At 34.9% G+C, this 12,773-nt stretch overlaps 1 protein-coding gene across 3 annotated transcripts in view; it reads left to right on the top strand.

The window, feature by feature from the left end:
* TOX3 (TOX high mobility group box family member 3) overlaps nt 1-12,773 on the top strand; it is a 103,609-nt gene that overhangs the window by 69,739 nt on the left and 21,097 nt on the right. For 2 of the 3 annotated variants that reach the window (XM_012772632.2, XM_075995627.1), the window contains exons 2-3: nt 3,287-3,352; nt 7,334-7,588. In XM_012772632.2, the coding sequence (XP_012628086.1) occupies nt 3,287-3,352; nt 7,334-7,588 (321 nt within the window). The remainder of the gene's footprint in view (nt 1-3,286; nt 3,353-7,333; nt 7,589-12,773) is intronic. The other variant, XM_012772633.2, reaches the window with a different exon arrangement.

Below are 12,773 nucleotides of genomic sequence, written 5' to 3'. Positions count from 1 at the left end.
AAATATATTCATCTTACTGGTTGTTGGGCAAATATGTTTAGTCCGACTTTGGAAAATGAAATGAAATGATGTATGTAGAGGGCTTCACTGGTCTACACACTCATTCTTATCACAAAAATGTAAGTGATAAGTTACTCCAGTTAGGATGAGTGATTAGGGGGCACCAAGGTTTAAGGTGACCAACCTTTCTCCCTCCCTTCGCCAAATGCTGGAGAGCTGCTGATACACCAGGCACCGCCCTTACTTCTTGGGGAGACAGTGAACTCAGCTAAGGACCCTTCCCCATGGACCTAGAGGGTTTTTATAATATAATGTGTTTACTGATGTCACTGTCTCTTAGAGCATAGCGTAAATTTAATTGTATACAATTCACTTAAAGTTAATTGTTCTGAGGTCATTATATTAGAGATCTGCCCCAAAGGAGCACTTTTTCTCTCAGAATCGGATCTGTTCTCAGACCAAACAAGTAAAGCAAGACTCATAGGTCACACTGTAAAATAAAATAAGTAAAATCAAGCTATTCTTACTAGATAAGGTAATCAAATGCAGAGTAACGTCCCTTTCATTCTGATTAGTTTTAAGTATCACGGTGGGGTGGCCTGATTTAACAAATAAGAATATATAGCAGCCAATTCAGTTTGAATCTCAGCTCAATAAGGAATACCTTCTTAGGCATAAGTATATCTCAAATAGTGCGTGGGGAATACTTATACCAAAAAAAAAAAAAAAGTTGCTATTCATTTGAAAGTCAAATTTATCTGGCTGTCCTGTATTTCATCTGACCACCCTACCACCGTTAGCCAGAGTTCCAGGCACCTGTGCAGGAGAATGACCATTGCCTGCAACAAGTCAACCTGTAAAGCCACCTTTGTAGAGGGGATATTTTACCCCCAACAGAATAGAAACCTTTTACTTCTGTTGGAAATGATTTATAACCGTTTCCCGCCTGATCGGCAAGTGTTTCCAAATTAAAAGCCATTAATTAAGGCCTTCTATAGATACAACAGATATGCAAGGAGGGTTTTGTAATGCCAGCTTCGTACTTCAGGTGAGAGCTTTTCAAATTTCCTGGACCACTGGAGCCACCTGCTTGACTAAACGCCGCGCGGCCCTGCGTGTTCATCAGTGCGCCGTGGTGCCAGCGTTGTTACTGATTTTTCTCATTTCTCCAGGGCAAATACTAATTAATGGATACAATTCACAGCTGATTAGCTGTAGTTTCTTCAGTAATTACATTCGCATACTAACTGTTCAGAAGAGGATTTCTAACCCAGTTCTTATTTCACTCTAAGCTTAATTTGTTTTTTGAATTGTTTAGGCCCTTAGTTTAATAGCCATTTTATTTTTCTTTGTTGTGTTAGGTGCTATTAGATAATAAGTGAGTTTAATCTAAAAAAAAAATACTCTCTGATAATGAGCTGTTTGCTTTAAATGGATTTCTAATTCCCCGACAAAACCTACATTTAAATAACGTTAAGGTTGTGATACAGGCTGTTATAGGCAGTTCAGGGGGCCAGGACTGGTGCATGGAATTCACATTGCCAGCCCGGGTTCTTATAAATATCCAAAAAGAGCATTTGACTGGAGGCCTGAGATTTTAATTCTAGCATCATTAATTTATCAAAAATTTCATGACAGAAACCTATACTTTTCCTTGCATATATTTAACATTGTAGAAAAGGGGGAAATGTGTGTGTGTTCACGTGTGCACCCATGCACATGTTTTTGATATCACATGTCTTCAGAGAAACCAGATAAGGGTCTGTGTTAAGTGCTAACAAATAACATCTTTCAGAAACCCTTGTGAAGATACTCAAATGAATCTGAGGTTTCAGTGAGAGCTTTTGTGGTGGCTCATTGCGTGTATTTAGGTGTGTTTTCCAGGGTGGGTTGTGCTTCCATAGACCCTCGCGGCACTCTGGGACCATCAGAATCTTCTGTATAAATCTGTCACGTGATAAAGGTAGCATGTCAACCCCTGCTGGGGGTTGAGTCCTACAGGTTTGGAATCAGGGGTTGAAAGCCCCCCAGAAATGACTGTTTTGTTGGTTTATTGAGAGGAGGATTACGTGAATCTTCCATATCTGTGCATCTATGTATAAATTCAATTTATTCTCTATACTTATCTATGTATCTATGTATCTGTGTACCTACCTATTTCTCTATCTCTAGCTACCCATCCATCCATCCATCCATCTCCTTGGGGAAAATGTACCTTTCGCTTTAGATAATTACCAGCTTTATTTATGTTAGAACGTAGATATATACATTTTACCCTTTGGAGACCAAACCTATGTTTTATTTGATGGATTAAAGGAAGGAAATAAAAACATTTTAGAAAAAGGACATTCTTTTTACCATTTAAAAATCATGGAAATAATACAGCTCCAGATAATTATGCTCACAGAGCCTTTCCATATTGCCAGACTGATAACAGAATGTTTAAAGCAACAAAATGTGCCTATTTCGACCATTTGAACCTGAAAATACATTTCTGCCCAAATCCAAGTTTTACATTTTGATAACAGGTCCCTAGAAGTAAAGAGCTTAAGTCTGAAATGCTGATACAGTCTTATTTGTGATGATATGAATGGGCTATTGTGTTAGGGAATAAAATGAAAATTGCTGTGTTCATAGGATCCTGCTTATTTTTTAAACCTCTTTGCACTTAATGTTACATTGCGAGATTAAATATCACTGTTTTCAGCAGCTCTGATGGATATAGATATCACTTTTAGCTCTGTTTGGAGATTTTAAAAATATTCTTTAGTTTTATTATTTATTTATATTCATGCCACACCCCATTCACTAGAAAACAGAATTTGAGTCCTGGGAATTGAATTTCATTCCCTTTAATTCACATTTTAACCTACCCACACTTGTGACATCTGTTCTTGAAAAGTAAGCTACAAAATCCCAACATGCTTTAAAATGTGTCAAGGTGATTTTCTTGGAAACTCTTTTCCTTCTAACCTCTGACAAATGCCAGCTCAATAAACAGCACACACTAGTGACCAGTGGGCCTAATGCTTCTCTCCCTTCTCCATTAGTCTCGACGAGAAACAAAACTATTTTCTAGAATTACTGAGTTAGCTTAACTCTCTGCTTTATTTTCTGCAGGAACTAGCTGACAGTCTAGCATGGTGCTTCGAAACCTTTGTCCTATTTTGCATTTCGTCTGAGTAAACCCCCTCCTTTATCTTGTAACACCAGCATTCTTTCCAAATCACAGCCAGAATTCTTTATTGTGCCTCATATTAACATAAAACAATCTGTTTTCTTTCAGTTTGGAAATAATAATAACTACATGAATATGGCAGAGGCGAACAACGCTTTCTTTGCTGCCAGTGAGGTAGGTGTCGTCGTAATGTGTCTGTTCATGTTTTGTGTGTTATTTAGATAATTTAATAGGCTGCAAGGGGAAAGCGAAGTATTGGATTTATCTCTCTCTCATGTGGCACAAGGTAACGACTTTGGAGTAGAAATGAGAAAAGCCTGTTGGAAAAGAAAATAACCTGACAAGTCTTCATCACGTGTCCATAGGCTGTTACTAATGTTTGTCACGTCATACAAATCTCTTGATGAAAAAATAATTTATTTTTGTAAGAAAGTATGTTAAAACACACACAGAGACTATATTGGTATCTAAGCAGATAAGTGGTCATTTTGCAAACCAGTCTAGAAGTGACATTTGATAGAAAATATTTTAACTTCATGTTATCTCCAGGGATAATTTCATTAAGTTGCCATGGTTTGGGAAAGCATATGACAGAACAGTGTTGTAGTTTCTTGCAGATTGGGTAAGGCGACGTGAAATGAGTGTTTTATTTGTGGTTAGATCCTCCCAGTCTAGTATAATGCCTGGGAGATACTCAATAAATATTTATTGAGTGAATGAATGAGTGGGCATGCTCCAAGACTTGGTTGCAGCTGTGAAAACTGGGTGATGGAATCTAAATGCAGCCCCACGTTGGCTCTGGGTTTGTCTTCAGTTTATGGGTGCAGATGGAAGAAACATTGTCTTCTTATTGCTGTTTTTACTGCATTTCCTGGTATTGACTTAGGACTGTTGTCTGGTCTCATTGGTCTGCCATCCAGAAAAACCTCGATCTTAGTGGATCAAGATGGTGGTTTCCTAAAAATGGTAGACCATGTGAGGCTTAAGATTTTAAAACAAGATCAAATAGAAGCGAAATTGGTCCAAATGGAACATTTTCTCTTGCGGTTCATGTAATAAAAAATCTTCATTTTCCAGATTCATTCAAATGTAGGAAACTGAACTAGCTTGACCCTAGAGAATAAAAATAATAATGGCTTCGTAAATGATCTTGGTAAAAGGAAGCAAGTGATATGAAAGAAATTAACTTTGAGAAATTATTAGAATAAATGGGGAATCAAGAATTAAGGGTATTCCTAGATTAATCATTTTTATAGTGACCATCATCTCTCTAACCAAGAAGACAGCTTAGATAAGGGAATATTGTTTGGCACTGGCTGCTGTGTTGTTTGTGATAATGAACACAAACCCCATCTGTAAGGACAACATGATGTTTCATTCTGTACGATTTTTTTTCCCTACATTTGAATCAAACATTGATGAAAGCTCTACTGCCAGCAGCTGTTCAGAGACAATTTAATTCCAGCTGTGATAATTCACCGTGTCAGACATTGGCTGTTATATGTTGATACAACAGTTCTCCAGATTTGCATTTTTATCAAAAGGAACAAATGTTTTGAACATTTCAGTACAGATGGTATTTAACCATGTACATACTACTTTAACATGTTCAAGGTAAACACTGAAAAGTCAATATCTGTAAAAAATAATCACATAAACTCTAAATGAAGAATCTGATATTGGTTAGATGGCATAGTTACAAAAGTCAGTGTTTTTTTGTTGTTGTTGATGCCATACGTGGTTATTTTTATAATCTTGAATATCTAGTGTTCGAGGTTCCTCTTTTCTCTAAGGAATGCTTAACCTTATATTTAATATAGTACCTCTTTTTAAAGTAGTTTAAGATTTTAGCATTTTCTTGATTATGTATTATAATGTTATTTTATTGTATTGTTTTATTAGGTTAGGATAGAGTAATATACTAAATTCTAATGTAAAATTAATTTGTCCTTTAAAAAAATCATACAATAGGGACTTATTATGTATAAGACATTTCTCTGTAATTCTTAACAAAAATAAAAATGAAAACCTTCCTAATGCCTAGCATATGACATGCTTTACGTTAGAGTTTAAGAGGTAATCATATATCATGATTTCTCCATATATCTTTTCTTGAACAAAAAATAAAGCCCAAGCAAATGTTAATGCTGCATTATAGCATGTGCCTAATTTCCCAATCACTGCATTAAAAGTAAATTTATTTGTTTTTTTAACATTTTAATGAGTGCAAACTAATTCAGGAAGACTTAAGGTTTGCATGTTGTAAAGTCTAAATTGTGCCTGAAACCAATTCCCTTCACATAGATATTGTCCTGTAGATAACACTACAGGGACTAGGATACTCTGCGTTTGAAATTCACACATTTGCTTTATGTTTTCTGTCTGTGTCATGATTACCCTGACCATTTTTAAAGTACTTTAAATATTTATTGAAATAATATTTCAAGTGTTAATTACAGTGGTAATGAAAACAGCCAAATGCCACATATCAAGAATGAGTGTTTATCCGTATTGTTAATGTGATATGTTAGATTTCATTAAGCAGTAATGGGGTAGCAAATGACTCACAAATTACAGTTGCATCTGTTACTAGACCACATTAGCGCCAAAATAACAGCAAATGCAGCCACGGGGTTACGTTCATTAGCCAACCACGTTTGTGGCCAATTCATCCCTTTGTGTTTGAGAACTCAGGGTACCACAGTTAGAAATTGACATCTTTTGGGGTCATTATTAGAATGCATATGTCAGAAAATCCAATATTTCATTCTAACTTTCAAATGTACTATTATACTATAATGTTTCATGTATATCGAATCTGCTAAGAACTTCAAGATATTCAGTTGTCCCACCATGGGCTGCCATAGCTTGTGACCTCTTTTTTGCTGGTGAGATACAAATAACAGTTGACAGGTTCTATATGTCCGAAGTGGTTTTTTGTTGCATGCCCCCCCCACCGAGTTTGTTTCTCTTTCCTCTTAAGTGGTTGTTACATTATATCATGATTGATAGTTTGAAGAATGATGATTTTCAGCTCTTAATTAGTTCTCTTAACTGATAATAGCACTCAAATTATCTTGCACCAGTTCATTCTTTCAAATACTATTAATAATAAATGAATTCTAACTCTGACCCTCTGAGCTAGGCATAAAAAATATGAGTGGTCCCCCAACCCCTCCCCCCACTGAAAAATATTCTAGACCTTGACATCCTCTTTCTACCCCCCCCAAAAAATCCAAGTTCTATTTTAAGAAAGATGGTTAGAATGGTTGACTAAGGCATCCCTGATTTACATCACAAGGCCCTATTTTGAAACATTACCTTTAAGAATCTCAGTAATAGTGGAGAAAAACAATGCATTAAGATTTACTTAGGTCTTGAAATATAACACTTGCCAAGTAAATGAGCAGTATCAGTGTAGTTATTGTATCTATATCAATATAGCTCTGTGCTCTCCAGGAAGTCTTTAAAATTTGAAGACTGGTAGAAAATGTCCTGATAAATACATAAAATGTTTATATAAAAGAAAATAATCCTCCTTATAGTTTAAATAAAAGTGCTGGCACCTTTTAATATGAGCTATGATAATCCTTATATAAAGTGTTGTATTACTAACTAACAATTTCCAAAGAAGCATTCATTTTACTTGGGAATATACCAATGTGGAAAATTAAAAACGCAAACCACAGATTTAATATTACTTGTTTTATATGTTGTGGCAGAAAGTAAATATATGTAACGTTCACTTCTGGATTAATATGTGTGTGTGTGCGCATCACAAAATTGTCAGCATTTTATGAAGCATGTGGATAGTGTCAGCGGTTTGAGCTGTTTCACTAACATATCAATAAAGTAGCAATTTGTTATGTGCTCCAACTAACAACAAAGACAGATGTTGCTAATTAAGTGCGCATTAAAAAACTGTTAATACTGATACTCCATTAAAACCATATGATAATGAGACTTAAATCTTTAATCAGAATGATCAGCAAAACTTTATATATGGAAATCTGTGTTTAAGATGTTTTCATTTGAGAAATAAATATTTGGCCTAGAGATGTAGTGTTTTCATGCAAAGTCTTTCTTTTTCCCCTCTGAGGAGGAATAAGATATAGGAGCAGAATATGAAGATTTCTGTATTTTGTTTCCTTTCAGCAGACATTCCATACGCCAAGCCTTGGGGACGAGGAGTTTGAAATCCCACCAATCACGCCTCCTCCAGAGTCGGACCCCGCCCTGGGCATGCCCGACGTGCTGCTTCCCTTTCAAGCCCTCAGCGATCCATTGCCTTCCCAGGGAAGTGAATTCACGCCCCAGTTTCCCCCTCAAAGCCTGGATCTCCCTTCCATTACAATCTCAAGAAATCTCGTGGAGCAAGATGGCGTGCTTCATAACAGTGGGTTGCACATGGTAGGCACTGCATTTATTGCTTCAAAGTATTTTTTTATCATTTATGCTAATCATGGTACAGATCTGAGAGTCCGTGTTCTGAAATCTGCTCTTGCCTGTCTACTGGTGGACATGTGGTTTGTTATTCCCAGTGCCCTTTAAATGCAGGTAACTGGATCAATATTTGGTATCGAATGAGAGGGTATCAGCCTGGTTGCCAGTCACATAAAAGAGGATGACCCAACAAGGTCCTGCTGATTTGAAATGATTTTTAAGAAGTCTGATTCATTGGTTTGGAAATAGCCAATCTTCCCTTGTCTTTGGTTTAACACAGAGGCATGGTTGAGTTGAAAGTTTGCCCACCTGAGATTTTAGAAATGAAAGCCCTTGTCAAGTGCCTAGTTCTTTTGAATGTGTTGGATTATAACATAATGTTAATGATACATAATTTGCTCCTACCCCAAATGAAATATCACACTGTAATACAGAAAAAGGTCATAGAGGAATTTTTCTTTCCCAGTCTTTAATTGTTTGTATTGATACATAATTGAGTATAGAGTTTTGAACCTGTAGATACAGAGAAAGGGAAAAAAATAATTGCTTATAACCAGCAGAGGAAAATATAGAACCAGTTATTGTGTGAAATATACCTAATTGTGTTATTTATTATCATAAACATTGAATAAGGCACTCCAGAGAGCCAAGATTACTAATGCAATAATTTTGGTTCTATTTTTCTTAGTGTGCAATTATAGTCAGCAATCACCAGAGTAAATCTGCTTAAGTATTTTAAACTCTTCTGCTGGGATTGTTTTTTTTTCCATCACAGTATATAATGCATTTGTGTCTATCTAGGTGAGGTACTAAGCAGACATTTAAAACAAGATTAATAGTTTATAGTGCTTTTTTTTAAAAACCCTGATAAAATGAAACAGATGTGTTGGTATAACAAAAAAACACAAATCCTATTGCTTGTTTACATATTTCTCTACACATTAGGACTATGCCAGTGATGTTTATTGGTTTCATTGTTAATTCCCCAGATAACAACACATGATTGCAAAATATGTAGTGGATTAGCGGTGCAAAGAATCAGTGTGCTCTCTGAAATATAAGATTACTTTCCCAAATAGGATTGCGGCGACATAATTTTCCTTGCTTGTGATCTTTTGTGTTTGAGCTGCACATCAGGGTTTTTATTTTTACTTTTTTTTATCAGAAGAGAATGCAGTGAACAGTCAGGAAATGGTTATTAAGTATTCATAAACGTTACTCAACTTCACAAGTAATTGTTTCCTGTGGACTTTCTTACATTTTTGTCCCTTTGACACTAGAATGGAGGGCTTGAGCCCTCTGTTCTTCTAGAGCTAGGCTTGCGATGTTGTGCCTGGAAAATAATAAAAATAAAAAGGGTGTATTTAGTCACCAAGGGAATTTGCCAGCGTCCACCGTTTTTCATAGGTGCTCAGCGAGGCTCATTTAAGCTGCAGAAATAGTTAAAAGACCATATAATATATGCTAAAATGTGTACTTTATTAAATTGGTAAATATTTATTAATAATATAAGAATCTGCCTTTAAATTAAACATCTGATGAATTACCTTGCCTTAAAGCTATAAAACTGTTATTGCTGCTATAAAAAAGTGTAAAGGAGGCATTTTGACTATGAAATTTCATTTCATGGTCAATTGAATTTACTATATTGGAAAGAACTAAAGATGGAATCATAAAATAATTATGATATCCACATACACTTAAAGAACAATGCTTTCACAGACTGGCGTAGGGAGAGAGGACTCAATTTTTAATGCTGCTTTTGTAATGTATGGCTAATCACTAAAGCAGTTGAATTATTTCATTGATTTTTAAAAGTATAGGTACTTTAGCTAAGTGCAGACTGTTGTCATGGCATTTACATGGACTTCATCACATTTATTGGTGCCTTCTTGAAGTTTTGCTGAACCTGAGTGATATTTATTTTGGCTTGAAACAAACTAATCTTGTTGGAAATTCTAGTAGAATTTCACCTTGAAGAAATGTCATGGGATTTTAAATCACAAATGTTGGAAAAAAATAAAATGTACTAGGACAGAATTATGATGAATACAATGTGTCGTTGGCTTTGTTCTATGTACTACCTGACATGTTCACCTATAAACTTGAATTCAGAATTGCCAGAGGCATGGTTAAAAATAGGTTATGTCAAGGTTCTTCTATATCTCCCTCTGGGTACTGAGTTGGCTAGCTACATCATAATACTCCACAGAAGCCTCCTCGGAGATTTCCCTTAGGAAGGTCACCAGAACAATAATAAATAATACTTTATACATCACGCATTCAGCTTCCCGGTGTGCGTTGGATATTTCATACCTTATGCAAGTAAGAAGTTTTATTATCCAAATGAATATGGCTGCCTGTTAAGGATCGCTATGGTGAATTAGGACTGTCCTATGAGAAGAAAAGCCAGCTTGTTTATGTTGTATTGAACCAGCTTTTCTTCAGAGCGTCATCGGTTTTCCTTTAGAAAGAATGACAGTTTGTCACATTACTGATTAGCTGCATTATTGTTGGCAACAAGCACAACATGTTTATCTTCCTTAAATTTATGCCCATTATATTTAAAAACAGAAAACGGGAACAGAAGAGGGGGGGATTAAAAAGAGTCTAATGATTAGCATTCACATTTCAAAATATGCAAATAATGCCCTAGTATTCAAAAGCGAATTGCTGAAAAATTGAATGTCAATGCATTTGTGACTTCAAAGAACAACCTTGATTCGCTTATCGTGAATACGTGTATTTTCAAATAAGTATTTCTGCTTGTCAAAATATGGTTGGCAAGTCAAAATCAACAGTATATTTCGGTTAAAAATTTGTTACCTCTAAGCACTATTGTCAGTTCAGATGATCATCTGGAAATTGTTTTAATCTACAAAAGATTGCAATTCTAAAAATCTACAATATGTGCGTTCCAAAGCGTTTTTTTTTTTTTTAACACCTCTCTATAATCTGCCCAGCCCGCTGAGTAGCATTGACATCAGTAGTACATCAATTTCAGAAAGTGGATTATTTTTACTAGACAGCTATTGTGACATATTGGGTCAGTCATAAATGAAAGATATTCATGCAAGCATGCAATACTTGTAATGAAGTCTCACTCTGACCTTCTGTATGATTGATTCTGTAATTTAGTTTTCTCAGGCAGTGCCTGAAATGAAATGAAATCATGTTGAACAAGTTTTGAATACCCACAGTGCACCAGGAGAAGAAAAATCTGTAGCCCTAGAGGCTTGAGAGAGAGCAGATGAACGATTTATCTCTATGCTATTATAGCCTTTGCCAGCATTCAACATTTCTTTTTTTTTTTCTTATTTGGCTTAAGTACTTAATTCTGCAGGTAGCTGTAAATGGGAAAATAAAATGCTGTTCAGATTTAAAATGACAGGACAGGAGTATGTGCAGGGGACTGATAAAATATCTTGAATAGAACTGACCTTTCATGTAGCTGAAAGTTACTGGGGGATTCATCCTCATAATTACCATATAGATTATTTTTATTTCTTTCCTGCAATGAAACATTTCAGAGAGCAGTAGTGCTGATTGAATGAAAATTGAACTTGTTAACATTCTTTTCAGCTTAGCCTGTTGTACATAACAGAAGGTTAGCTTTGATGAATTTCAAAATTCTCTTTGATATCTAAGAAACAGACAGTAAAATAATTGTCTCTAGTCTGATATTTTGTATGCCCCCCAAAAGAAAATTTATAAAACACACTGATCATTCATATACTTTTTCTTCATACATTATACTTCTGTGTTTAGAGGACCGACATTTTCTGTTTGATATTGCCTTGGATTTAATTGTAACAGCATATATTTATAGAAAATGCTACACTAGTGCTCTAGCATTGTCAAATGTAGTATTAGAAAATTGAAAAGATGGAAGTAAGGGAGGTATGTTTGAGTATGGTAAGAGCTGTACCTGTTAAGGAAAGAGAAAAAGTACTATAGGAGATACTCATGCAGAGAAGAAAATTATGAGCTTTTAAAATATTCGTAAAACTCTTAAGTCATAATCCACAAAGATATCATTTTGATCATAAAATGGGAATTTATCAGAATAATACATCTAAAATTGCCCAGTTTATTTTACAAGGTTTTATACCATTGTTTGGCACAACTCTAATTTGGAAGTTGAATTATATTTGTTTTTAAAAAATGATTTTCATGCCATTTTTTGTACTTAAAAAACTTACATTAAGGGAAATAGCAGACTTTCAATTAATACATTGTTTTTAGCAATGTTGCTTAATGTGTTACAGATAAAACAGTTATTTCATGGGTCATTAATGTGTTTAATGCGTGGAACGTTCTATTAAAACAAGCCCTTATTATTGTTATGAACGTGTTCATTGCCATTGTCAACAGAGCTGCAGAGCTAAATTCCACAGGCTGGTGACCATTTAGCCTTTGGGGGAACCAACAATTTCTCATATGAATTGAATGATTACTTCAGTAATGTTTATTTTTGGTTAAGCTATGGTCAAAAAGTATTTTTATTATAAGTTAATGGTAGAAAAGGTACAACTTACATAAACAGAAAATATACTTTGAATGGAATAGAACCAATCTGTATGAGGTCTAAATTATAAAATTGTAAATTATAAATTATAAAATTATCTATTATTATAAAATTATTATATATTATTATAAAAATTATATATTATAAAATTATATAAATTATAAGTTATAAAATTATATTTACCTTCAGGAAGTATTTACTGCACACCTACTAAGGGGTGTATATTGTTTTTCATAAAAGGGCCTGATTATACTATTTGTGTCTCTTCTATATAGAAATGCAGAAATTTAGAGTCTGAATACTGCTTCAGAGATGTTAGCATCAAAAGTCAACTTTAATTTAGCTGCTACTATAGCAGTTGTCTGCCAGAAAATACCCAGGCCACAGACAGTTTTATAAGCTGCCTTCCTTTGTAGAGCTAATAGCCTTGCGCAGAGTTTAAAATAAATATTCTTTCATCTTGGCCTGTAAATACTACTGACACTGAACAGACAGGTGTTGGCTTTAGGGCTGAGTTAACTTTAGGGTTGGTTATCTGTTGAAGTAAGACTGTGTTCCAAACTTGCACTCAACCCAATTAGCTCTTGTGCAGTATGATACACGACTACCTGTTTGATTTATAAC

This window comes from Microcebus murinus, chromosome 20 (assembly GCF_040939455.1).
Source record: "Microcebus murinus isolate Inina chromosome 20, M.murinus_Inina_mat1.0, whole genome shotgun sequence".
Taxonomy (NCBI): Eukaryota; Metazoa; Chordata; class Mammalia; order Primates; family Cheirogaleidae; genus Microcebus; species Microcebus murinus.
Note: the sequence above shows the minus strand (reverse complement) of the source record. Positions and strands in the feature narration are given on the sequence as shown.